This window comes from Melanerpes formicivorus, unplaced genomic scaffold (assembly GCF_026170545.1).
Source record: "Melanerpes formicivorus ecotype bairdi unplaced genomic scaffold, bMelFor1.0.p_v2 SCAF_18, whole genome shotgun sequence".
In the NCBI taxonomy this organism is placed as follows: domain Eukaryota; kingdom Metazoa; phylum Chordata; class Aves; order Piciformes; family Picidae; genus Melanerpes; species Melanerpes formicivorus.
In genome coordinates, this window is record NW_027142370.1 from 1 (window position 1) to 27,499 (window position 27,499).

The window sequence follows — 27,499 nt, forward strand, 5'->3', positions numbered from 1 at the left end:
ACAATCCAAATGGTCTACACAAAAAGCTGCTCCCTCAGAGTTGACCTGTTTATCTTAGGTCTCAGTTCTAAAAGGAAATAAGGTGATACTAAGCCAACAAGCACAACCAGAACCAGCAGTCTTTTCTTTACCCATTTCAGTGACGTTTATCGTCATCACTCAGCAAGACCTGTGGGCAAGCAGATGACCTCTTAATTCAGCCTCATGGGCTGTCAAAATTCTGTTGTACACAGTACCCGTGGTGGTTTTATGCCACCCACTTGTCAATAAAGCAAAGAGGTTACCAGCGAAGCCTTTACAATTTAAGGCTCAGTAGTTAGATGTAGGTAGTGCTAAATGGGTATTTTTTGGTCACAAAGCCTCTTTACAAGATTGTGTTTTTTTCAGGGCTTGCAAATCCATTTTATTCTTTTCTTTCAGGCAATAAAAATGACAGCTGCCCATCAGTATCTTGTTGGACCTGGGGACTGCCAGGGGCCATTCCAATTGGATATTGATATTTCTGGACTAATATTCACCCATCATCCCTGTTTTAGCCGTGAGCATGTGTTAGCAGCTAAACTGGCTCAGTTATACGATCAGTATTTAGCAAGGCGGCAGAAGAATCTTACCAAACTTCTCACAGACAAGGTATTTCTGTTCTGCTGTTATAGCTTATTGAGAGAGTGATGTGACATTTTAAGGTAAAAGATGAATTTGTTTCTTCAGAGTAGAGTGATGACATTCTAATTGTATGTAATGAATGATGCTTTGTCAGAAGGTGAATACCTATGTGTTTCACTTGGGTGTCAATTAGAATGTCATCCTGAGGAATCAGGACCTCATACACTTGGTAAAACCCTGTAAATAGAGAATCATGACAATTCAGAGTTTTCTGTTATGTAGTAATTACCTCTTTCATGTCAACATGCATTTCCAGGCACTGTATGCCTCATAAATATCAAACTGTCTCTTAATTGTTTGTTTGTTCGTTTAAGCTTCATGCTTTGAGGAATGCTGTGCAGTGTAGTGTAGATGATGGTGGTGCTGGTGTTCCTAGGCCTGTGGCACAGCAGAGCATACCTGAGTACAAAATTGAGATCAGGTAGGTATGGATTCATTATATCATTTTTTTAACATAAATGTGTTCCTTTTTTTCCTTTCCATGCTGATACAGAATGTGATTCATGTCAGACTTTAAAATTCCCCTGTAAGTAGCTCTAGAAGAATTTTAGGGGCTTGAGAGTTCTTACTAAACAAGTTGAGTTAAAAAAAAATCAAGCAAAGCAAACATTAAGAGAGTATAGCTTGAGCTGAAATTTTAATTCAAGAGTTCTAGTTTGATTATCTTTCATTAATTAGTTTACTGCTGTTTTACACAATTAAATCTCACTTTCAGGATTCAGTAGACATCAGCTGGATGCATGCTAGCTCTCACAACAATGCAAGTGATGTAACTTTTTTGAGCAGACTAACGCCCTATTTTGTTCCAGCTTCCTCCTCATGACACAAGTGTTCTTGATGCATTTCCCATTCTTAGGTATTTTGGTCATGTTTTTGCCAATGCATTAATATTTTTGTTTTACAAGGTTACAGTTCTTATTCTTGGACAGTAAGCGGGTAGTGAAAATGATAATATACTTTTGGCTTGGTAGTCAAAAGTATTATTTTTGCAAATGGACAGTAGTGACCTGTAAGTGTAGGCAGGATGATAAAAGCCTAAGTTATTTTGGAGATCTGAGCTGAACAGTTGTTGAATTAGTAAATACTTAAAAATCAGAAACTCTTTCACAGTCTTAAAGTAAGCAGTAAGGTATTTAAATATATACAAGTTTAGACTGTAATGGGTCACATGGTAATACGGTATTGAAAAAAAATGATGTTTTTTTAATTACAATTTTACTTTCAGCCTTGCTGCTGCTCATGCTAATACATCCACTCACACTCTTAGTTTGGGAATCGCTTCTTCAGATTTTGATCCTTCAAGTATCCATTATCATAGTATCATAGTATCAGTCAGGGTTGGAAGGGACCAGAAGGATCATCTACTTGCAACCCCCCTGTCATGGGCAGGGACACCCCACACTAGATCAGGCTGGCCAGAGCCTCATCCAGCCTGGGCTTAAACACCTCCAGGGACGGGGCCTCAACTGCCTTCCCGGACAACCCATTCCAGGGCTTCACCACTCTCATGGTGAAGAACTTCCTCCTCACATCCAACCTGAACTTTCCCACCTCCAGCTTCATTCCATTCCCCCTAGTCCTATCACTACCTGAGATCCTGAGAAGTCCCTCCCCAGCCTTCCTGTAGACCCCCTTCTGGAAGGCCACAATGAGGTCACCTGGGAGCCTTCTCTTCTCCAGACTGAACAGCCCCAACTCCTTCAGTCTGTCCTCGTAGGAGAGGTGCTCCAGCCCTCTGATCATCCTCGTGGCCCTTCTCTGGACACGCTCCAGCACGTCCATATCCCTCTTGTAATAGGGGCTCCAGAACTGGACACAGTACTCCAGGTGGGGTCTCACCAGCGCTGAGTAGAGGGGGAGAATCACCTCCCTTGACCTGCTGGCCACACTTATCTTGTGCAGGACATAGAGATAATGTATTGTTTTATACTAAAGGACAAGCTCTTCCTTCCAGCAAAACAAGGAGTAGCTTTTATTAATATTTTGTTAGCACATCTGGTGGAGGACTTGGAGCAGGCAGTGTGCTCCATTCAGTGCCAGTTACTGTACAGTACCTTGGAGCTCTCGCCATGGAAAGCATGAGGATAGTAATGAAGAGGTTCACTGTGGGAATGATTTCTTGGGTTTCAACATCAACCCTGAGGCTTGCTTGATGGTTCATTCTAATTAGATAGAATATTCCTTCTGGGTATCTTAAGTATTTTTCTGTGTCTTGAGTGCTTTGGTTTGGTGTCACAGTATTATGAATCAGGAGGAACTCGTCTGAAACTGGTGAGATCCGTGCTGTGTTAGTAATGTAGATGAGCTTGGCTGGGATTGTTCTGGGGCTTTTCATATCCGTAGTTACTTCTGGCTACAGCTTTGCTGTTGGAAGCTGTTACACATATGAGGCTCAGATGTGCTCAGGAATTTTTACTGTCATGGTCTTTAATATTAATTTGGACATGTAAAACATCTGAACTGCCTTGTCTGTCTTTTAATATTGCATTTCCCTGATGGTTGGTGCAGTGCTCTCATGAGAAATTACAGATGTGAAGAGTGTAGCATGAAAAATAAGCTAATTGTTTCCTCCACCCTCCAATAACATCACCGGTGTGTACTCCTTACTGTCTGAAGATCAGAGCTATAGTTTTCCATCTGTTTGAGCAAGAAATGTTACCTGAATACAGAGAACTTTTGCAAATTGCTAATTTCAGCCCTACTCTTCTTACTTGCTGAGGAGGAAGTCGGCCTATGCTGCACGCCGCTGCTTTCAGGCTATTCTGGCTGACGTGTTTTAGCAGAGGTGATTTTCCGAGCGGTCCTGCTTGCAAACTGACTACCTCAGATTAGTGCAATTACTGACCTATGTGTTCCTATATCTTTAAGCTTCACCTTCTAGCTTCATCTGGTAGGCGAGGAAAAGGTCATTAAGCTGCATGGCTAAGTAATCAAGCTGCTAGCTAATGAAGTAGAGAAATTACTCAGATTGTTTTCTAAAAAGTCTGGATTTTTTCTTTATTATTTTTACTAAATCTATTTATGCTTTTAAATAGCGTAAGATGTATTTCTTCTCTCAGCTCCACCTCAGCCTCCCTATCTTCCACATTACCCGAATATTCCAAGTAGTCACATGTCAGTTTACATCTCCCATTTTTTTATGTGGTTTAAATCATGTTGTTTTTACTAGGCATGTTTAGCTACCAAGATAGAATCGGAAAGAGTCTGTGTTCATGCTACACAGATGCTTACTTTGAAAGTGCGTGTTGGTTATTAAAACTGCTAACGAATAGCTCTTTGGAAAAAGACTGGAGGGTGGAAATGGGAAATACCAATGGCGGGGAGGGGGGAAGCTCTGTTAATTTTCTTTGTGTTAAGAATCTCGTAGGGCTGTCAGAGGAATCAGATTACTTCATACTTCATCTCTGCAGGTCCCTATTAAGAGACCTAGAAGCATGTTAGGTTTAAAACATACTTTGTAGTATGCAATTGTAATAAGCCTTATTTCAGAGCAGCAGTGTAGGCTTCCTGTGCTATTGTTTACATGAATTGACTTTAAAATGTTTCTAATGCTGTACAGCTATAGCAAGCATTTCAGAAAACTTGGTGATCTCTAGAGAAGGAACTGTAATTGAAATCAGCTTGTCCAGAATGCAGGGGACTAAGAGCAGAGAAAGAAATCAAATCCTGCCATCTTCACAGAATCACCAAGGTTGGAAGAGACCTCAAAGATCATCAAATCCAACCTGTCACCACAGACCCCATGACTAAACCATGGCACCAACTGCCATGTCCAATCCCCTCTTGAATACCTCCAGGAATGGTGACTCGACCACCTCCCTGGGAAGCCCATTCCAATGGCTGACAAATCTCTCAGTGAAGAACTTCTCCTCACCTCGAGCCTAAGCTTCCCCTGGCACAGCTTGAGACTGTGTCCTCTTGTTCTGGTGCTGGTTGCTTCAAGTCTGGGTTTCATGCTCCTTGGATTTAAACCTCTGCAGCCATTAATCAAATTGAAACCCACATCACTTTGGCTGTTGGTATGGCAAGTTTTCACTCTGTTATTCAACTGAGTTACACAATTCTGATTGCTTTTGTGCATATGTGTATATATTTCTAGGCAAACCAGAAGACTTCGTGATGCCGAAGAAGAAAAAGACAGAATGTTGCTCAAGAGCATTATAAAAGTTTGGAAACAGATTAAATCTCTCCGTGACTTTCAGAAGTTTACTAACACCCCCCTGAAACTTTATTTGAGGAAGTATGTTTTTATAACACTTTTTATACATCGTTTGCCAGCACTGGGGTTTCAATATGATTAGTCAGCTTGGGAACATAGAATTCTGATATGAAGGATGCAACAGTGAGAATTTGAGTAGTGCCTGGCACTGTTTGAGTCTGCTGCTGTTCTTCTTGAGTTTGGGGAAGAAGGAAAGTTGAAATAGCAAATTACTGTAACAGAAAGGATTTTCTATGGGCTAAAGAGTGAAGAAAATGAATTATATTCACTCCAGATAGCCTAAGAGTTGAGAGCAGATAGTAACTATCTATGCTAGTATTTTAAAATAGAACATACTTTTGATATAATAAAATCAATTCATGGAGAAGTAAGAATTTGTTATATATTACAGACTAAATTGTGGGCCTTATGTTAATTTGTGCAAGATGTTGATTACTGTTGTTTTGAAGGGAAGAGGCTGATCGGAGATTAGATGAAAAAGCATATGAAGCAGAAATTCAGGCTGAGATAAGTGAATTACTAGAAGAACATATGGAAGAATATGAAAAGAAAATGGAGGAGTATAAAACTGAGCTACAAGAGTGGAAATCTTGGAAGAAGGTGCAGGTTGGTTTAAATCTCTTTGTTTCACAAAAATATAAAATTATTACCATGTGTGTTCAAATCAGGTCATCCCCGGGCAGTCCATTCCAATGGGCAATCACTCTCTCTGTGTAAAACTTCCTCCTGACCTCCAGCCTGAACTTCCCCTGGCGCAGCCTGAGACTGTGTCCTCTTGTTCTGGTGCTGGCTGCCTGGGAGAAGAGACCAACCTCTGCCTGTTTACAACCCCCCTTCAGGTAGTTGTAGAGAGCAATAAGGTCACCCCTGAGTCTCCTCCTCTCCAGGCTAAGCAGCCCCAGCTCCCTCAGCCTCTCCTCACAGGGCTGTGTTCCAAGCCCCTCACCAACTTCGTTGCCCTTCTCTGGACTCGTTCCAGCAAGTCAACCTCCTTCCTAAACTGAGGGGCCCAGAACTGGACACAGGACTGAAGGTGTGGCCTAACCAGTGCAGTGTACAGGGGCAGAATGACCTCCCTGCTCCTGCTGGCCACACTGTTCTTAATGCAGGCCAGGATGCCATTGGCCCTCTTGGCTGCCTGGGCACACTGCAGGCTCATGTTCAGCCTACCATCAACCAGCACCCCCAGGTCCCTCTCTGCCTGGCTGCTCTCCAGCCACTCTGACCCCAGCCTGTAGCACTGCATGGGGTTGTTGTGGCCAATGTGCAGAACCCGGCACTTGGATGTGTTAAATCTCATGCCGTTGGACTCTGCCCATCTGTCCAGCCTGTCGAGGTCTCTCTGCAGAGCCTCTCAGCCCTCTAGCAGATCAACTCCTGTCCCCAGCTTGGTGTCATCAGCAAATTTACTGATGATAGACTCAATGCCCTCATCCAGATCATCAATAAAGATGTTAAAGAGGATGGGGCCCAGCACTCATCCCTGGGGGACACCACTACTGACTGGCCGCCAGCTGGATGTGGCACCATTCACCACCACTCTCTGGGTTCAGCCATCCAGCCAGTTCCTAACCCAGCTCAGAGTGCTGCTGTCCAAGCCATGGGCTGACAGCTTGGCCAGGAGTTTGCTATGGGGGACGGTGTCAAAGGCCTTGCTGAAGTCCAGGTAAACTACATCAACAGGCCTCCCCACATCCACCAGGCGGGTCCCCTGCTCGTAGAAGGAGATCAGGCTGGTCAGGCAGGACCTGCCCTTCCTAAATCCATGCTGGCTGAGCCTGATCCCTTGGCCATCCTCTAAGTGCTGTGTTATTGCACTCAGGATGACTGTTCCATGATCTTGCCTGGCACTGAGGTCAGGCTGACAGGCCTATAATTCCCTGGATCATCCAACCGGCCCTTCTTGTGGATGGGCACCACGTTGGCCAGCTTCCAGTCCTCTGGGACATCTCCAGTGAGCCAGGACTGCTGAAAAATGATGGAGAGCAGCTTGGCCAGCTCCTCTGACAGCTCCCTCAGCACCCTAGGATGGATCCCATCTGGTCCCATGGACTTGTGGGGATCCAGGCGGCTGAGCAGATCACCAACTACCCCATTTTGGAACAGTGGAAAACTGTGCTGCTCCCTGGCTCCTTCTGCCAGCTCTGGAGGCCAGCTGTCTGGAAGACATTCTGTCCTGCTAGTAAAAATTGAGGCAAAGAAGGTGTTAAGTATCTCTGCCTTTTCCTCATCCCTTATCACAACGTTCCCCTCCGTGTCCACCAAGGAGTGGAGGTTGTCTCTGCCCTTCCTCTTGCTATTAATGTATTTATAGAAGGACTTTTTGTTGTCCTTCACAGCAGAGGCCAGACTAAGCTCCAAATGCGCTTTTGCCTCCCTAATTTTCTTCCTGCAAGACCTAGCAACATCCTTAAATTTTTCACGGGTTGCCTCCCCTCTCTTCCAAAGGTGATACACCCTCTTTTTTTCCCTTAGTTCCATTAAAAGTTCTTTAACCATCCAGGCTGGCCGTCTGCCCCGGCGGCTCATCTTCCAGCACACTGGCACAGCCTGTCCCTGAGCCTTCAACAATTCTTCCTTGAAGTAGGACCAGCTGTCCTGGACCCCTTTGTTTTTAAGGGCTTTATCCCAAGGAACCCTCTGAGTTAGTTCCTCGAGTAGCCTGAAGTCCGCCCTCCGGAAATCCATAGTGGAGGTCTTCTTGCTACCCCTCTTAGCTTGACCAAATAATGAGAATTCAATTATCTCGTGGTCACTGGCCCCTAAGCACCCTCCGACCACCACATCACCCACCAACCCTTCCCTATTGGTGAAGAGGAGGTCAAGCATAGCCTTGCCCCTGGTAGGCTCTCGCAGCACCTGGGATAAGAAGCTGTCCTCCATGCATTCTAAGAACCTCCTAGATTGCCACTTCTCTGCTATGTTAAGATCCCAGCAGGTATCAGGCAAGTTGAAGTCACCCATGAGAACAAGGTCAGGCGATCTTGAGACAGCCTTAAGCTGCCTATAGAATGACTCATCAACATCCTCCTCCTGGTTGGGTGGTCTATAACAGACTCCAACCAGGATGTCAGCCCTGTTGGCCTTCCCTCTAATTCTCACCCACAGGCACTCAACTATGCAGATGCATATGAATGCAGATGGCAACTTAGGTTATATGGGAAGTCAGCTGCTAGCCAGAATGTTGAAGGAACAGGTTGGAAAGATTAAATAAATGTTTTGTTTGAAGCATATGAATAGAATGCATTGCTGAGTTGTGAACCTGAAGTAGCACTAGAGAATGAGAGAAATTGGATTTTTGCGTGCGGTGATTTTAGTTGCACAGTAATTTCTCATGTGTGTTTAGTACATGTGGATCAAAAGAACAACAGAAAATAAGCTCTCCTGACTGAAACAAGATCATGAGAATATTTTTACTTTTGTATGCAGAAGTCCAAGAAGAAAAGGAAGAAAAAAGACATTCTTGAAGAAGAAGAATCATTAGAAGATGGTGATCTTGGTGAGGAACGTATAAAACCCATCCCACCTAAAATGGCCAGTAGCCTTGAAATAGAGCAGCAGGTTAGAGAAAAAGCTGACAACTGCAGGAGGAAGCCTGGAGAGCCTGCTCTCATTCCTGAACTGGTCCTGTCAGGAAATGTAACTGCAACGGAGCTGTGTCCTCGGTGAGATAAGTGGTGGCCTGCAAATTACTTTGGTCACAATTTTCTGATGATGTTTATTCGTTGATTGTTTGTACAACTTCAGAAGCATGTATTCACCATTCTGTTTAGCCGAGTGGTAAAACGTCTGCTTCTGAAGCTCGTATAACTTAGACCATTTTTGAGTCATATATAACCTTGTGTAAAGTGGGCTTAGAGAACTCATATCTACACAATTCCCTTTCAGCATTCTGGTGTTCCTTCAGCTTCTGCATTGAACAGTGGTCTATGTAGAAAGGAGCTGTTTTCAGTGTATAGCTAGGGTCGCTCCTGGTAGTGCCACTCTCACTAGCTGGTCCGTTATACCAGGGTTGTGTTATAGTCAACAAAGGGAAAATAAATTGTGTAGTAACCCAGAGATTTCACTGTGAGCTACATAAATGCATTTACTTATTTGTGTAGCATTCCACATTTACATACACAGTTTAATATGAAGCTAGCAGATTTTAGTAATTTAAAAACTGCTTTGTCAAGGAATATTGCTTGGCCGCTCTGTTCCCAGTGACTGAAAACATAACTTAAAAATATTAACTCAATTTGGTATCATACGTTGTGCTTTGGGGGGAAGGGAGTAGAAAGGAAAAAAATTCCCTAAGCAACTCCTTTTATGTGGAGCTGGCTTTAGTGGATGTAAAATTTGACCTGCTAATTTTTGCATCAATTTACGTAACTGAGAACATAGGACAACGTTTGTAGGCATTTTTAGAAAAATACCACCTTTATTTAGGTGACTTCTGTTTCCTCTTGACAAATCACATTCTTATTAGGAATAGTGAAGGAATAAAAGTGTTACTAAAAACTACATGACAAATCATTTTGACCTATTTACAGGGGAGAAGTTTTGCGACGAGAAGATGTGAAGAAACGCTCAGCGTTTATCAAAGTCCTTTTCAACTCCAAAGAAGTATCAAGGACTGTTACCCGACCAATAAGTTCTGATTTCAGAGTTCACTTTGGACAGATTTTCAATTTACAAATATTCAATTGGCCAGAGAGTTTGAAACTACAGGTAGATAAAGATTTGCCATAGTAACTTTAGAAAGACAATATGGAATGTAATCACTCTTATGACACTTCTGTTTTGCTCTATGCTTATGTTGTAAAGATGGAAAAAAAGAAAGACCTACCCCTTTCCTGCTTCTCCAGTCACAAACCTTTAAGTGTGCTGCTAGATTTTTTTATGCTTGTGCTTTATATATATAAATAAGTGTGTGTGTGTATATATATATGGATTATATGTGTATGTGTTACATGATTATGGGCTGCGTAAGGGAAATCGTTGAGACATTACTAAATATGTTAGTGGAACAGCCTCTTAATTTCAGATAAAACTAATTTATGTTGTCGATAAACTTGCCAAAATGGTCTTAAAACATTATTCTTCACGCAGCGAAATCATCATAAAGTTCAGTGAAGCAAGGTAAGAAAAAAAATCATTGCTAGTAACATTTTTAACTGCTCTTAACGTGATCAACAGTGCCATTAAGTCAAACCACCACCACCTTCATTCAATGTAAGAGTTAATGGGTGAGTCACATGAATAATCTTCAGAGCCAACACAATATATTTTTAGGAGAAACAGGGTCAAGATTCTACTTCTTCTGTTAGATGACTTCTGCTGTTAGGTGACTTCACTGGTAGCTCAGGGGAGCGTGTATACTACTTGCTTTCTGTCAGGGAAAAGGAATACCATCTGGAATTAAAACATCTGAATGCAGAAATCACTTACATCACTGAGCCTATAGCTGGTCAGGAAAGAGGGAAGCAGCCTGCAGTACTGCCAGAACAGAGTCTGTGTGCCTTACCCTGTCTTTTGTGGTGAGAAATAATAAAACAAAATCATTCTGGCATCTCCACCTGATATCAGTGACAGTCAAAAAGCAGTTGCATATTGTACAGTGATGCTCTTTGTGGCCTACATTACATTAGGTACATTAGGTGAGGAGGATACACATTTTGTAAGAATTCAGGACAAGTTAGATGCTGGTAGCTGAAATGTCTGCTAACTGGTATTTTAGAAAGTAAATTAGTACAATTGCCTTAATTAATGATTTTGTGCTTAAGTCATAGTAAACCCTTTTGTCCAAATATCCTACAATATGTTTTCAACTTCTCATGAATTCGTGTGTAATTTTTTTACTGTGCTTATAACTGTGTATTTTTTTTCTAGATATATGAAACAACAGGTATGAGCAGTACCACCTTGTTGGCTGAAGTGTTCCTACCTGTTCCTGAGACTACAGTTCTGACAGGCAGTGCTCCTATAGAAGAAATAGAATTCAGCAGCCATCAGCGTGTGATGTTAGACCACGAAGGAGTTGGGAGTGGTAGGGAATCTCTCATTCTCAGTACTACGCTTCTCATTTTGCTGAAATGATGTAGCTTGCAAGCTGGTCTAAGTTGCAGAGTAAATTCTGTTAAGAGCACTTAGAGCTTCTGTAGCTGAGTCTTATTACTGAGGTTTGCTGTGGATTTTTTGTCTCTTATGAACTTTAAGCTAGACATAATGAAACTGTGTGTGTTTATTATATTTTATTGTAGTGTTAGTGGAGCTCTAATGGCTATAAAAGGTGTTCAGGGCTTTTTAGTGTTTAAGTAATCAGGCCTCTGACACTGCAGAGTAAACAGATGGCATTAATTAGTATAGCTCCAGTGATTTTGATTTTTTTAAACCACTAAAGAGCAGGCTGTATAAGAGCGTATGCAGAGTAGTTTTTTGTCTTCCTATTTGCTTTGTTGACATCCTGCAAAACTTTTTGTTCCTGGGACTTCAGAAGGATAAACAAGGGACATTTAAGAAAAGAGGAAATAAGAATAAAAGTAGCATATGGAACTTTCAAGTTTATATAGTAAGTTTGAACAGTATTATGAGGTAACTGGCTTCCATACATTTGCCATGTATAAAATACAGATCAATCGATAGCAGAAGATAGATAAAAAACTGTGGAGGAAAGAAATGTGGTTAAAAAAGTCATTGCAACCACGGTGTGTGTAAATGCCGGTGACCGTGATGAGTGAATATACAGTTGTGTGTCGCAAAGTGTAAGAACTGACTCTTCAGTCATGCATAATTCTTTTTATTCTAAATTTATGTTTCATCAATAACAATAAGCTGAGTCTGAAAACTGTTAGAAATATTAAATAGTGCGCATCTGTCAAGAAAAAGTTAAAAAAAGGCACCTTTGCCATAGCTTTCAAGGCATAGGCTTTCCTCCCAACCCAAATGGAAACCCTTTCTGCACATGGCCTGGAATCTTTCACCCCTTTGTAGGGCAGAGGACTTCCCTACAGCATGCATCAGGATCAAGTGGATTCACATTACTCTATTTCTATAAAGGCTCAGGTTGTCTGGCTCCTTATTTTTCAGGAATTGTTTTTGTTAGCTGTTTGGACATTGTCCTTGAATGCATAAATACAGCACTTTGGGATTTTTTTCCTTTTTGATAGGTGTGCCCGTTTCATTTGAAGCTGATGGTAGCAACAAAATGTCTTTAATGACCTCTGGGAAAGTATCCAATAGTGTCTCTTGGGCAGTTGGAGAAAAAGGAATCCCCTTAATTCCTCCAGTATCTCAGCCACACACAGGCATTCCAAGGTAACATGATAAGAATTTCCAGTGATTCATGGGAAACTGTTTATATTAGTATTTTTAAAAAATACTTTCATAATCAAGAATTTTCCTAATAGTTTTGAGTTTATTAAATTTTACTGTGAAATCTATCTCTTGTTATATTAGTTATAAGCAATATTGAAGTTATACTCAAGCTGACTAGCTTATTTTTTATGATTTTCTAAGAGCAGATGTATATATTGGCAAGGAACTTCTCTGTAATCATTTTGCTAACAACAGAAACTTCAGCTCTTTCTTGTCCAAAGTGCATTTGGGGAGGCTGCTGGGATACGTGCTTTAAATGCCTTTTCTGTAATGTGTGCCCAGGTGGCCAAGAAGGCCAATGGCATCCTGGCCTGCATCAGGAGTAGCGTGGCCAGCAGGAGCAGGGAAGTCATTTTGCCCTGTACTCAGCACTGGTTAGGCCACACCTTGAGTCCTGTCTCCAGTTCTGGGCCCCTCAATTCAAGAAAGATGTTGAGTTGCTCGAACGTGTCCAGAGAAGTGCAAACAAAAATTCATCATTCTCTCACTTGGCATAGCTACAACTAAGAATTGTGTAGTGCAATTTATTATTCAGGTTGCGGGGAGCTTTTTGGATTTTGCCAAAATTGTTTTTAAGTATTGCTAAACCACGTGGTACTGTCACTTCTGTGTTTTCAGTGCTTTAAAAAATATTGATGCTGTTGCATCCATTGGCACATCAGGCCTAACTGACATGAAGAAACTAGCCAAGTGGGCAGCAGAAGCAAAACTTGATCCAAATGACCCAAACAATGCAGCTCTGATGCAGCTGATCATGGTAAGTGGCTTTTTTCAGAGCTGTAGGGCTAGTAGAACCATGAAACACCAAATAACCAGTACCTTCTCATACATGCCAGGTAGGTAGTAGCTTTTGAATTTGTGATGGAGGTACTTGTGTGAGTGAAAGAAGCAAAGTGACTACTGAAAATGGGATTTATTAATGCATTTAGTAGTGGTTTAATGGTTTATTAATGAGTATGATTTATTAATGTGTTCAGTATTGTTCTAGGGGTAAAGAAAAAATAGGTATATGGGAATATGCTCATTAATTTATAAATAAAAAAACTCACAGGTTAGAAGTTTGTTGTTTCCTTAAAGTCCAGATGTATTCCCAGAGTACTTGTATGGTATTAAATAGGAAGTTGCTCATTAGTGACAGTTGCACAAAGAGATCTGTTGTGTCGTAGAAGTTTGGACTTCTCTAAACATCAAACTGAGGAGTTATTTGTGTAGTCAAAGTTGTGTAAATTAATTGTCTTTACAGGACAGCTTGTTAGATTACTCTGCTATGTGACAGTTTTCCTACTCTTCCAAGTTTTGTCTTATGAGGAAATAGAATTTTATTCTCTTCTTAAATGTCATATGCTTTGCTCAGCAAAAAATCTACTTCAAAACGCTTGGATCAAACTGGGAGTGGAGCAGTGTCTCAGTTTCTTTGGCTTAAAATGAACATCCTTGCAATATGCATGTAAGACTTTAGGTAATTCTATAGGCTTTCACCACTCAACACGAGAAAGTTAATATTTTTTAAACTAATTTAGGTTGCTACAAGTGGAGAGGCACACGTTCCTGATTTCTTCAGACTGGAACAGTTGCAGCAAGAATTTAATTTTGTTTCTGATGAGGAATTTAACCGATCAAAGAGATTCCGACTCCTGCAGCTCAGAAACGAGGATGTGACAGAGTTCCGAAACTACAAGCAAGTCCCTTTACATGAACGAGAAATCAGTGACAAAATCTTCCAGGTAGAACAAAATCTTTCTTTTCTAGTTGTATGTGGATACTATTTAACTTCCAGTTAAGTCAGTTGGTCTCTTAAAGAATGTACAGCTATGCTGGTCTGTGAAAGACTAGAGCTTTATTACCACAGTCTTTTCTAGTATGAATTTAATCTAATTAAGATTGCTTCATTCCAAGTCAGTATTTCCACAGCTATACTGTGGAAGGAGAAAAAGGCACAGCAACTGCTGTGCACACAGATGTCATAAGCTTGTTTAGTTTGGCTTTTTTAAAGGTAAGAGACTTTTAAAGGTGATTTTGGCTATAGAAAGGTAATGCAAAAGTAATTCAGGCTTCGGCTTATTGACTTGTGAGCCATTTCTGCAGAGACTGGAAGCAATTACTCTAAGAAGAATGAAAACCTCTTTATGTTTACACTGCAGCCTATGTTGCAGTTATTTCTGGCTTAGTACACTGTTCCAATTAGCTTACCCTGTCCTTGCATGTCCGTTAATTACCTTTCTGAAATGCAGTGTGTGCATTTCTTAATTGGGGTCGTACTTCAATTATTTTTAATCTCGCCTCCGTTATTAGCGTTAAGTTGTGCAATTCATGTAGCTAAGGTGTATTTTAGAGTGTTCACTGCCTTAGCAGGACCAGAATCATCTGAAATTCTGGGAACTGGTGCTTTATCCCTACATCATCTTCAGTAATTTCTTTTAAAAAAATCCCAAACCACCAGATATAATGCAAAATAAATCAAAGAAAGATTTCTTTTGAGAAACGTGTTGATTCAATAATTTCTGGCCCTTTAAAAATGTTAGATTAGTCTTATATCTTATATTTAAAGGAGTGCCTCATCTTTGAGATACGTTTCTGATCCAGTTGGTTTTGTTCATGCCATGTTACCATTGAGAATTGAAAGACAGTTTAAAAATTGTTTTGTAGGTTTTTTATCTATCAAGGATAAATAAGGATAAATTGGATAAACCCATGATTACCCATTCCAAGTTCATTTTAGGTGATATGAGCCTCAAAACTAAGTTTCAAGTGGTATTCTTCCTAGTTGGTTTACTAACTATTTGTCCAAGAAGTCTGAAATTTCATAGAATTGTGGAACTATTTTTTGAAAATAATGCCTGGAGGTCACCTAGTCCTGCCTTCCACTGAAGTGGTGGGGCTGCTGCCAGCACTAGATGAGATCAGCTGTGTATTTGCCTAGCCAGGTCTTGAAAAGCTCTGAATGGGAGATTTCACAACCTTTATGGATATCCTGTACCGGTGCTGCTCTATTCTTCTAGTGGATTAAAAAAAAAACCCACCACAACAATTCACATCCAACCTGAGCCTTCTAAGTTGTTTATGGCTCTTCTTCCTGTATTGTCTGGTACTAAAGAGATGACTTTGGAAATCTCTGCTTTGTAATCATCCCTCAAGTAGTTGTGGGCAGATACTAGATTGCTTATTAATCTCCTCATCGCCAAGCCATTAAGTTGAACACATTGCCTAGTGCAAGAAAGACACTGAGATACTGAAGCCAGTTCAGTACAGAGCTACCAGAGTATCTACAGGGCTGGAGCACAAGATGATGTACAAGAAGAGGCTGAAAGGAATTAAGTTTGTGTTGGCCTAGGAGGGCAAGACTAAGGAGGATCTTTAACTTCTTTCTGGTACCTAATGAAGTGATGCAGAGAAAAGAGAGCAAGACTAATCCTGATTAGAGGCAAGATGATGATAGACATGTTACTTCAAGAGAAATTCCTGTTAGATCCAAAGAAAACATGTTTCACAAAGAGTATATTAAGGTTCTGGAACACACTGTCCAGGAAGTTTGTAGGATTGCCAGCTCCCAAGATACTGAAAATTCAATTGGCAAAGGCCCTGAATATCCTGATTAGAATGGTTCTTGCTTTGAGGTTTAGATCAGATGACCACCAGAAGTCTCTTCCAACCTACATCATTCTAAGATTGCAACCTCTTCTTGTGAATCATGCATTCTAGGCCTCTGACTGTCTTAGTAGTCCTTTAGTGGGCCTCATCCAGTTTCTCCTGTGCTTGTGAATACAAGTTGCCTCTGTCAATACAGCTTCCATTGTAGTGCACCAGAACAGTAATCACTGCCCTGAGAAATATTCCATCAAACACTTCTCCCCAAGAACCAAGTGGTTCTTGTAGATCTTTTCTTGTGGTGGTAACCAGTAATCATCTCAGCCTTTCTGTTAGGCTGCAGACACTTCTCAAGCCTTAGACAAAGCAAAATTTTCACACTCTGGATACCTAAAGACCTTTCACTTTCTCACAACGCACAAAGAAAGATTTATTTTTTTTTTCTTCTGCTATTAAATCTATCTATATTTCTTGAACTTAACTTCAAAACAGCTCAGTAATTGTTTCTCAGCAAAATCTCCCACAGAGTTTCTTCTGATGTGAGACAGTATGAAAACTAGTTATGTGTATTAAACCAGTTCAGATTTCAGGTCATCTTCCATCAGCACTGCATCACTCTTGGTTTATGAAAGATTCTCCGTAAAGCAGCTGCAGCAAGATAAACCATTTCCAGTTCAAATGGAATTTCAGTTTACAGCAGGTCAAAGTTCAGCTTTAAGAGAAGAGAAAGACATCTTCAAGTTACTCACAGAACATTCATTTAGTTTATATTACTAACCTGATGGAATTCCTGTCTTTATTTGAGGAAGTTTAGCAATGCTTTTGCTATACACGTTAGCATCAAAACCAGCTTTATAAACCTCTGATGCCTGTTTTGGTTTACTGTGGTACATATATTAATATGAATGAAATGTTTACCTTTTTTCACGCATATAATAAAGCACTGAATATTTACTGAATCCAAAACTCTTTAGGACTATGAGAAGAGACTGAAAGAGAGAGATGTGATTGACAGCAAAAATTACCTGGATGCACACAGAGCAGTTGTTGCCAACTATCTGCAGAAGGTAAGCTGTAAAAAATATGGATCCAAAGTATTTTTCTAAGCCATATGTTGCCTCTATACTTAGATGCTTTAGTTCCATGAATACTTAAAAACAGATTCATCTCTAAACGTGAGCTACAGACATTTTCCAAATTCCAGATTAGGTCTTAAGTGAACAAGTGGAGCTTTGTGTTTGATTCATTTAAAGCTATTGAAAAAAAGGTGCAATTCTGGATTTTTCTAGCAGCTCTGTAAATTTGTTTTTGCTCCAGTGTCCCAGAGATCTGTCCTGGTGTGTCCAAGGTACTCACTAAATTCCTTCTCCTCCTCATTTTCCTTCTTGTAAGCTGTGACGCTAAGAAAATTATCTCAAAAAAAGCAGCCCTAGCCACTGTTCACATTTGATACAATTCAGTGCCTCAAATGAGTCACTTGAAGCAACACAGTGTCTTGTCCTGCAGCCTAAGGCAGAGGGCGTATCTTCCCATACCTAATACTATGTAGATTGCTCTACAGTCTTCTCCACAACTTCATTTAGATGTGGAAAAGAGACATCTATTAGTGTAATTCATTGTTGTGATTGTTTCTCATGATGAGCTGGTCACTGTGTTTCTAGCGAATCACTGTGTTTCTAGCGAATCACTGTGTTTCTAGCGAATCACTGTGTTTCTAGCGAATCACTGTGTTTATAAAATGAGGTCATACTGTGTTCAGCAGAAGTAGCTGGTAGAAAGGAAATTTTCCTTGCACTGTGGCTCTTTTAAAATTGATAAAAAATAAGAGAATGTGGGTCTGGACATTGTGTTTAACGGACAGAATGCAAATATTTGCAATGGGTCTGGATTAGAAATGTCTTTTTGTCTCTTCTCCTTCCCCATGCACAGGTTCGAGAATCAGTAATAAACCGTTTCCTCATAGCAAAACACCATTTCCTGCACTCTGACCTTGTCAATGAAGAGGAGATTCCCAACCTGGGGTAAGGAACTATCTTTATTTGTTCTAAGTCAAAACAATTTGTGTAAACCCATCTCTGGTCTATTTTTGCAAAGTGTATTGATGCGCCTAACTGATGGGGTTTTGTGCTCTATATGATACATAACCTCCAGTTGCTATGTGCCCCTCTGCCAGTGCAGACTGCGTTTTGATACACCAAGTGCTTAAAAACTTCTGTAAGGAAAGGGCTGACTTTGGCAGAGATAATGTGACAGCACGTAGGTAAGATTTAGCAGGATATAATGCAGCAATCTGTGATCTGATAAGCTGAACATAGCTCTGGCTGGTGCCAGATTGAATGATTTCCAAATATCAGACAAGGATCAGAGATAACAACACTACTACTGGTTGTATAGGTGGCGTTCACAGAGTCTGTGCACGTGCCCCGCAAATAATGTGCAGCAGATTATTTAACAGTCATTTTCTTTATTTAACTTCTGTATTTCTGTTTGCTGTTCCTCAATGTCATCATGAGCTATTTACTTTCAGAAATGTTACTGGATTTGGAAGTACTTCTTGTTTCTTTTCCTTTTTTTTTCTTCTTTTTTTGATTATTATTTTTAATACACTTTCTTTTGAATTTATGTTCCAAATCCCATACTTGCTGATTTTCATATTTTTCAGTCATCATAGCATAGATAATAGTTAGTGTTGCTGAGTTAAAATGTATGTAAACAGATTGTGAAAGACAAGTTCTTTTATGTAGAAGTTTCTTGTGATGCCCTTAAAGTACAGACAAAGCTTCTTCAGTCAGTGGTATAAATCTAAACAGTTCCATCTGCCGGAGGCACAAGGACTTGCTCTCTTAGAAGAGCTGGTCCTATTTTTCAGTTAGTGTTTTCACATCACAGAATGGAAAAATCCAAACAAGACCATAATCAGCTTTTACAGTTGTTTAAAATTGAAATCATAGAATGACAGAACTGTTAATGCTTTGTTGCTATTTTCTTATCATGAATACTAATTCATATTGAATTCTATTTGTTTATTTTATGTGGCTAGTGAATTTAAAATACATCCTGATTTGTTTAAGGCATCTACTCGGTGAGATAATTCAGTAAATGACAATTTTGTGTTATTCTAACAGTAATTGCTATGGAATTTTCTGTATAAGGAAATAATGCCATTGCTTATCATATTTTTAAGTAGTTTCTGGAATATTAGCAGTTAATAATTGATGTATAAAAACATCTGCTTTTTATTCTTTTACTTTCCCCCCCACCTCTCTTTGGTTCTGCTTTGCCTTGAATTATAAGCTCTGAGGGTCCAGGGTATGTTGTGGCATATTCATTCTGCTTCCTATTGTTTGTTTTACATAGCTGTGTCATTAGATTTTTTTTGCTTATTCCATACAGTGGTTGTTGACAACTTTGTCAACGGCTAGATACCTTGTTTGTAGCCCCATAGTTTAGATCTGCCTCAAAGCTGTGTAATTGTCTTACTTGTATCTTGCCTTGTTTTGGGGGGGGGGGGGGGGGGAACAAACACACTTTTTTGTCATTTAACTTAAAATTTATGAATTATAAGACAGACCTGGATGGATTGTGTCATACTAAACAAAACATTTTGACATCTTATAGTTTGGTATGACACTAACAGGATATATTTCCTTTCTGTTAGCGCATAATTTGTATGTGTATCTGGGAAACGCTAGAGCGCTGGATTCTACGCAGAAATGACCAAGTATCTGTTTTATGATTATTAGCGTTTTGGGACTCAGCCTCTTTAAACTGACAGAGCCAAAGCGTCCATTAAAGCCAAGAAGAAAAGAAAGGAAGAAGGTCACAGCACAGAACTTATCAGATGGAGACATAAAACTGTTAGTGAACATCATCAGAGCTTATGATATTCCAGTCAGAAAACCAGTGACGAGGTATGTTTAAACACCTGATTCCAGTACAGATCAATTTTTCTAGTTGCAGCTGCTTTGCTGACAGCTGAAGCAACTAATGATAAAAGTTCAGCTGTGTGTTTTGTCGTGATAAAAACATATATACATGGATCTGTTTATTAATTAATGATCATAAAGAACTGCTCTTTTGTGAGTTTGTAGAATAATATGACCATTTGTCAGTAAGAGCTAAATTCAAAGACTATATTCAGTCTGCCTAAGGAAGAAACTGGAAGATAACTTAGAGCTTTGATAACATTGTAACTGTTAATACTAGATGAATTATACCTATTAGGTATACTCAGGGCAATTTTAATTCCTAATATCTTAAATACCAAACATAAGCATTAAAAAAATCCAGTCTTCGTTGTAGGGTGTAATATTTGCCTCCTGAGTGTAGCATGTTAGTCTTCTTCATGAACTCCTTAAGTTAATGGACTGAACCTAATTTGGCTCCAATTATTTCCAGGCACATAAAGGCAAAGCCTGCGCTGCATGATGCTGTGTCATGCAGAGGTGCTTGAGCTCTGAACACCGGTTCTGTTCCAGAAGCCATGTATTACTGCAGTGTTGTTGTCTCTCCCAAAATTAATACACCTTGCATTTAACTCAGAGATGTTTTCAAACTGACCAATTGCTGTGCATACAGGAGTTAGCACATAAATAAATACAATAAGCTTTTACTGTAATAAAGGTTCTGTTGGGTTTCTGTAAATAAGTTCATACTAAAAAAAGCAATTTGTATTAGAAATGTTGACAGGAATGAAAAGGTGAAGATTTCAACTCATTACTCGTATTACAAAAATTAAAGTCTCTCAGTCTTTCTGCACTACATGATACCTTATTTTGGGCTGCTTTCCCTGTGAATGCTTTCTCTTTTGTAATCTTCACCGTGGTGTTTTTACCCCCCCCCCCCCAAAAAAAGTTAACTTTAAGTTGACACACTATAAAAATAAACATACTAATTTTTATTTTACTTCACTCGTGGGTTTTCAATTGTGTCGTATCCATATGGGTTTAATTTTGTCACAGAGGCTTTGCCTGGATACCGTGAAGTCTACAATGTTTATGAATTCTGTGGGGATTCATCTGCTTACACTGAAAAACCTGTAGTTCAAGGAGACTATGTGGTGAAGCAAAATCAGGGGCTATTAGTCATTTCAGGAAAGAGAAGACACAAAGCACGCTTTTGCAATGAGGCTTACAAGAGCTATGCACTCACCACCCCTTTCTGGCATTCTTTTCATTTTATTTAATCAAATAAACATCTTTCCAAGGTTAAAGTCGTAACATAAAAATAATCAGAAGTATTTCCAGTATCCAGGGATTCATATTTTGTAATCTGTTCTCTGTCTTTTATTGTTGTTGGCGGTTTCCTCTTGTAGCAAACTCCATCAACCATCCAAATCCTCAAGGTCTTTTAATGAGATGTTTGCAGCCTCGCCAGCAGATCACATCCCAGCTGATAGCCAAGACTGGGCATTCAACCAGGTAATACTACAGAGCTAACATTTGCTTTTATCAGCTTGTGGGCATTCTTCTTTTCCAGAGACAGTGACATTCACCATCAGGAAGATATCTTATTATCTCCTTGGCCTCCAAAAAGATAGTAAAGCTGCAAAAGTTCAGAGAAGCACAATAAAGATGTCAGAAATGCAGAATGACTACTGCATAGGGGAAAATGATAGGGGTTTTCATCCAGAATGGCAGTACTTGGGAGTAGAGAAGGGGGAATGTGGTTAAGAGACACAAAATCATGAGTAATGTAGAGAAGATGGACTGGGAATTGACTTCTTACTGTCTCTCTCAGTACAGGGGTGAGGGATCATCAAATGAAGCTAATAGGAATAAAGTTCAAGACACACAGAATGTTGTGGTTCTTCATGGAATAGTTAGTAGGTGCCCAGAGGAGTTGCTTACGTGTACTGTGGACTAAATTGGTTTTCTTGCATTGAAGTGAGTATCAGAAGTATGAGGAAGAGTGATCCATTGGGAGTTATTGAATAGAAAAATCATTACAGGCTTTGAAAGTCCTTCATCTGAAAACAGTTGAAGCCTGGAAGAGTAATAGGAGAATACTTCACGTGTACCTTCTCTGTTCTTATTCTTCCACATGTGCTTGCTGATGGTCATTTTCACAGCCTGAATTTTGGTCCCAGTGCACACTTAGTCTGAACCAGCACAGCCATTCCTACAGCTGATGCTGAAACTACATTTGTTTGCTATTAAGAAATAAATTCAGCATCATACTGAATGAGAATGGAAGCCCTTAAGGGCTTTTTCTTACGATTTGCCCTCAAAATAATAGCTTTTTGAAATGTAGAAAAGGTTCTACCATATGAATCAGAACGTTAATGAAATGTTCCATTAAGGCTTTTTAAAATCACATTAGGGGTTTGTTGTGTCTAGTAGGAGTTGCTTCTCTGTAATAGAAGCCAATTTCAGAGACAGCCAGGATTGTAGCAGTAAACTTCTTGGATTATAGATAAAAAAATACAAGTGTGCTTTTTTCCATTGCTGTCTGCATCACATGCTGTTTCAGTTCCCTTCTTTGATTAGATAACCAGTAGCTTTCCCACTCTAAGGAGAAAATTTGCATGTAAATACGTCGAGTATTCAGAATAGACATCATCTTTTGGAAATGCCAACATGTCAAGTTGTTTGTTTGGTTTTTTAAAGCTTCGTAAATCTTAGAAGCCCGGGAAGTGCAATATTATGGTGCATTAAAGTTTTATCTAGGCTGGTGCAGCCTGGTCTCCACAAAGTATACAGCTGAATTTTTATAGAGGCCTGTATCCTTTGTTTTAATCTGTATCTGTAGGTCTTAGTCCGTCCTTTTGTAGAAGTTTCTTTCCAGCGAACAGTGTGCCGGACTACAACAGCAGAGGGTCCAAATCCCAACTGGAATGAGGAACTCGAGCTTCCATTTAGGTATGGCAAAAGGAAACCAAATTATTTCTGAGTTACAATACTTCTAATTTGAGCATGCAAATTCATTCAAGTTTTCCTGTTCTGTTCAAAGCACTTTGTTGGTTTATTAATCTTTTCAGAGCTCCTAACAGTGACTACAGCACGCACAGTTTGCAGTCGGTGAAGGATGAAGTTTTCATTAATGTTTTTGATGAAGTGCTTCATGATGCTGTAGAGGTGAGTTCATAACTGAAGGACAGGACACTTCAGAATATTGTGAGCTTTTTGAGGTTGACAGAAGATGGAAGATGACTTTTCAGTGTAATAGCTTTTACCATCCCGTGTATCTTCCTGTCTCTATCCTGCATTTCCATATGATTTTATATCTAGTCAGTACTGCAAGAGAGAGCAGTCTCTAGTGTCAGCCTTTGTCTGTACTGTGTCATTTGCTGGTAGAGTTGAACATGTGTATGAAATCTCTTTTACTGATATGCAATGAACTTGGAGATACTAAAATTGAGAGGCAACATATGAATTGTAGTCTGAACTCTGTGCTTCAACTTACTTTTTACTAAGTTCCAGATGATTTATCCCAGCTCCTGTATTTTTTAGTAATGATCTTTTTATGCTCTGACTCATCCTGTTTTACATGTGTTTGGTGACAAACACCCCATCTTTTCACTGTATTACATTAATTTTTTGAGTGAGATAAAAATTGCAAGCACTAGTAACAAGAAATGTTTGTGAGCTCTTAGTGTTGGCATAACTCCTTCCCCTGCTGAAACCAGTGGAAGCTTTCCCAGTCAAATTCAGCATGCGCAAAAATAGCAGCACTCAAGATTCTTGAAAATACAACCCAAAAATAAATACTGCACACGTTTCACTGAGAGCAGAATTCTGTCCTCAAAAGTGAACTGATATTTGGCAAAACAAAAGGAAAGAAGGTAGTCTGGAAACTCAGATGTCACTCTAACCTGTAGAGATTATCTTACTTTTAAAGAACTGGTAGGCTGATGATTCTAGACCTGGAAATCCCTGGTAGGCAATACACATGAAAACACTACTTCCATTCCACAGGGTTTACAGGAGAAAAGCCTTCAAAAAGCTTTTTTAAATACTAGTAAAACACTCTGTTATAAGCCCAGACCTTAATTTATGTTGTCTGAGGAGACTCTTGTGGACTCCTTGTCAGATTTTTGAGTTCTCCATCACAAGTTATACAGGACTTGAACTCTGAAGTGCAAGCATGTCGTATCATGGACTGCGATGTTGTAGTTGTTCAACATGTGGCATGCTTGAAAGGCATGCAGAACGATCATTGACATACTAGTAGTTCAACTGATACTTATAGTAAATTGTTAAAATAATCCAGAATTTTTATTAATGCTGTGATTAAATAGTTGAATTAAAGGAAATGAGGTGGGCTTACAAAGGTGTTATATTGGGCAACTTTTTAATAGGACGATGGTGAAAGAGGAAGTGAAATCCGCACCCGTGTTGAGAGGCACTGGCTGGGATGTGTTAAGATTCCGTTTACTACCATATATTTTCAGTCAAGGGTGAGTGTCAATAATTTGGAGTCAATCTCTTAAAATACAAAACTGGGGAATGGAAAGGAGTTGGTAATGAAACATCTGTGATGGCAGAGAGTGGTACAAAGGGCTGGTGAGTATTGGAGCAGTCCTCTATGGGGAAGCTGATTGCACAGGCTCAGTTCCAGTTGCACCCAAGAAGCATCAACAACTTCTGCCTGGAAGCTGTCCATCTGGGGGTGCTAGAGCATTATTCTTACATCACTCAAACGTAGGTGAAGGCCTGCTGGTGTGATGCTTCAGAAGCATAGTACTACAAACTGTACTGCATCATTTTCCAAGTAAATAGTGCCATGTAGAGATTGCTGTTTGAAGGAAAAACACTGAAAGCCTGGCACTCTTCCTTTCTGCAAGAAGTAGTGTGTATGATTTTTGTTACATTAAAAATCAGTCTCCCTAATATGCAAGAGAGGCTGAAGTCCAGTTGTCATTAATGCATTTAACAATGAGATCTCTCATGTTTTCCCCACAGCTAATCAGTATATTTGTCATATTCTCTGATTTTATTGTTTTGCAATTCAGAGTAAAAAAGAAATCAAAGGTATAAAATATTTAAATATGAGCAGCAAATGTATTTGAGAAAGAAGGTTTGGAGTTTTGCTTCTAACGAGGCGTATTTCTCCATGTGTGTTGTAGATTGATGGTACATTTAAGGTGAATATTCCTCCTGTCCTCCTTGGCTACAGCAAAGAGAAGAACCTGGGAATTGAAAGAGGTTATGACTCTGTGCACAGTCTGAGTGAAGCCTCCTACATAACACTGTTCATTACCATCGAGCCACAGCTCATTCCTGGAGAGTCAGTCAGAGAGAAGGTAACTTATCGATAACTCCTTGTGTGCTTTTTGTTTCCAGTGGTACAGTTCTTGAGATGCAGATAAGTACTTAGTGCACCAAAGGATGCGAGTACAAGTACAGAAGGATATCAATATAAAATCTGTCCTACCTCACATTTTTCAGCTTAGTTCAGTGTAGTTGGATGCACCATTAAGTCAGATGGACACTTCCAGCATGAGAAATAACTCTCCCCTGGTACCTAGCTCTGTTATTAACAGAAAGTAGATCTACATTCATTGTCTGTGAGCATATAATTTCCTCTTTACACCTGTAAACAATGAAGTGTTCATATGAGTATTTGCGAACAGTGGATATCAAGGAGGTGATGTAGGTGCAAGAGGTGCAAACATAGTATTTTCTTGCCTCTGTGTTTATACTGCTCAAATACACCATTTATTATTTGTGGCTTCATGCATGCCTCCAGATCTTGAAGATAATTATTTTAAAAGCTGTTACTTTGGGGGTTTTCAGGTTTTTTTGCTAAACCAGAAGTGCCTTACACTAACAGCCCAAATATGTACCTAAAATGCTTACACCTCTTGCTATTTCATGTAACATTCTGCAGTGATTTTGAGATCCATTCAGCAAGGTGTCTGTTTTTCATGCACAAACAGCAGCAGTTCGTTCATTTCCAATTCAGTGGTATGCTGGTCATTTATTAGATACAAATAGGAGCTGAAGAGAAAGGCTTGTTGTATGTATGTAACTTCTTTTTTCAGCGCAAGTATAAAATTCTATGATGCATTCTAACCCCCCTCTTTCCTATTAAATTACAGTCTTGGAAACTATCCTGTCCTATTTTTTCATCCTCTCCTTGCCATACTGTGGGAGTTGTTACAATTTAGTACTGCTGAAAATAAAGAACATGAATAAAGTGCATTCATGGGTGCCTTCTGAAGTTACTTAGCCTGAATGATAAAATTATTACTAGGACTCAAAACTATAAATATAAACTTAACAGCCTGGAAGCACCTTTAATTAGATGAGACTTTATTCAAGAGTTTCATGGTTTTAAACTTCACATACAGCAGTTAGTTGCTGGGAAAAAAATGTACTGAATTTGTAAGGAAACAGCTCTGCTTGTCGAAATATCTGTCCCCAGTACTGTTTCTAAGGAAAAGGTTATGTGTTATATTAATGCTTAGTAAAATGGTGCAGTTTGGTAGCTATATTTAGAACTGATCTGAATGCTTTGGAAGGAAAATCCAGCATATTTAGGTCTATCTGACCTAAGTTCTTTCATTTCAAATAATGATGGCAGGAGCTCAGCGGCCCTGGCCAAAACTCAGAGTTAAGGAACTGAAGTACTTTCCATTCCAAAGATGTGGCAAAGAATCATAGCACAGCAAATCACAGTGCAGGAAATGAATCCCATTCTAAGTAGCAGGAAATACATGTGAAAGTTTCTCCCACAAAGAGCCACACTGGTAAGACAAGTGATAATGGGTCCAGGTTGCACTAGGAGAGGTTTTATCTCAACATAAGTTTTTACAGTGAGAACTGTGATTCGTATTAAGAGTATCTCCAGGGACATGGTAGAGTCCCAACTACTGAAGGTTTTCAAGATGTGATTGGAAATGGTGCTAGATAATCCTATCTAGGCTCCCTTCCCCCAGAAGGTTGGACCAGATGTGTGGCAATCATAGCAAAAAGTGGTGTGAGTAGTCTGGCAATATAAGCATAGAGCTTGACATAGTGGTAGGCCATGCTTAGCATAAGTGTAGAAGTAGCTAGCAGTTTAGCAAAACAGTGCTGTGCTTGCAGTATGTAACTAAAACTAGTAGCTATAAACACAAAGAGCTATCTTGGAATAACAGGACGCACACGTCGATCAACAACCTCACGTGATATTAGCAGTTCAAACAATAATGTATAACAGTACGATGTGGGGTCCGTTGTGGGGAACCAATGGAGCTATGCCAACGATGCTCTGTGAGTCTATATAAGCTGCAGAGGTTCCTTATTTAAACGAACAATACTAGATCCTACCGGCCGGCCGTATTGATTCTGTACTCCGTCATCAGCACAGATGGTTGCTTCCAACCTGGGGAGTTCTGTTGATGCTATGAGAGCTAAATGGTAGCAAAAAGCCTGCATTGTCACTGAAGCGAACTGAAAGCAAAACCAGGAATTAAGAAAACTACCGGTACAGAAGGGCCTGTTTGCTAAAACACGATGTACAGTGGAGAAGAGAGTTGTGATGAATTAAACAGTTGGAATTTTGCCAGGTTTTTTGCTCACTCTGCTGTAGGGATTTTTCTAAATCTTATAAAACTTCTGCTTAGCAGCAGAGAATTTGTTTATCTTGCGTACTAAGCCAAACCAAATTATTTCTTTAGCAAACACCATTCAGGATTTTCAAACAATCCTTTTTTTTTTCCCCCACAAAGCAATCTAAATAGAAACCAGT

At 39.7% G+C, this 27,499-nt stretch overlaps 1 protein-coding gene across 5 annotated transcripts in view; it reads left to right on the forward strand.

Annotated features, from left to right (window-relative positions):
• Positions 1 to 386: 386 nt before the first annotated feature.
• CC2D2A (coiled-coil and C2 domain containing 2A) overlaps positions 387 to 27,499 on the forward strand; it is a 39,192-nt gene continuing 12,079 nt past the window's right edge. For 2 of the 5 annotated variants that reach the window (XM_068149191.1, XM_068149193.1), the window contains exons 1-18: positions 388 to 630; positions 978 to 1,084; positions 4,763 to 4,903; positions 5,332 to 5,488; positions 8,312 to 8,547; positions 9,415 to 9,592; positions 10,754 to 10,910; positions 12,031 to 12,178; positions 12,857 to 12,995; positions 13,759 to 13,962; positions 16,798 to 16,890; positions 17,753 to 17,844; positions 19,567 to 19,734; positions 21,138 to 21,243; positions 22,574 to 22,683; positions 22,803 to 22,899; positions 24,123 to 24,221; positions 24,891 to 25,067. In XM_068149191.1, coding sequence (XP_068005292.1) covers positions 430 to 630; positions 978 to 1,084; positions 4,763 to 4,903; positions 5,332 to 5,488; positions 8,312 to 8,547; positions 9,415 to 9,592; positions 10,754 to 10,910; positions 12,031 to 12,178; positions 12,857 to 12,995; positions 13,759 to 13,962; positions 16,798 to 16,890; positions 17,753 to 17,844; positions 19,567 to 19,734; positions 21,138 to 21,243; positions 22,574 to 22,683; positions 22,803 to 22,899; positions 24,123 to 24,221; positions 24,891 to 25,067 — 2,610 coding nt within the window. In that variant the 5' untranslated portion in view covers positions 388 to 429. Of the gene's footprint in view, positions 631 to 977; positions 1,085 to 4,762; positions 4,904 to 5,331; positions 5,489 to 8,311; positions 8,548 to 9,414; positions 9,593 to 10,753; positions 10,911 to 12,030; positions 12,179 to 12,856; positions 12,996 to 13,758; positions 13,963 to 16,797; positions 16,891 to 17,752; positions 17,845 to 19,117; positions 19,133 to 19,566; positions 19,735 to 21,137; positions 21,244 to 22,573; positions 22,684 to 22,802; positions 22,900 to 24,122; positions 24,222 to 24,890; positions 25,068 to 27,499 lie in introns of all 5 variants that reach the window. The other 3 variants (XM_068149190.1, XM_068149192.1, XM_068149194.1) reach the window with 3 other exon arrangements.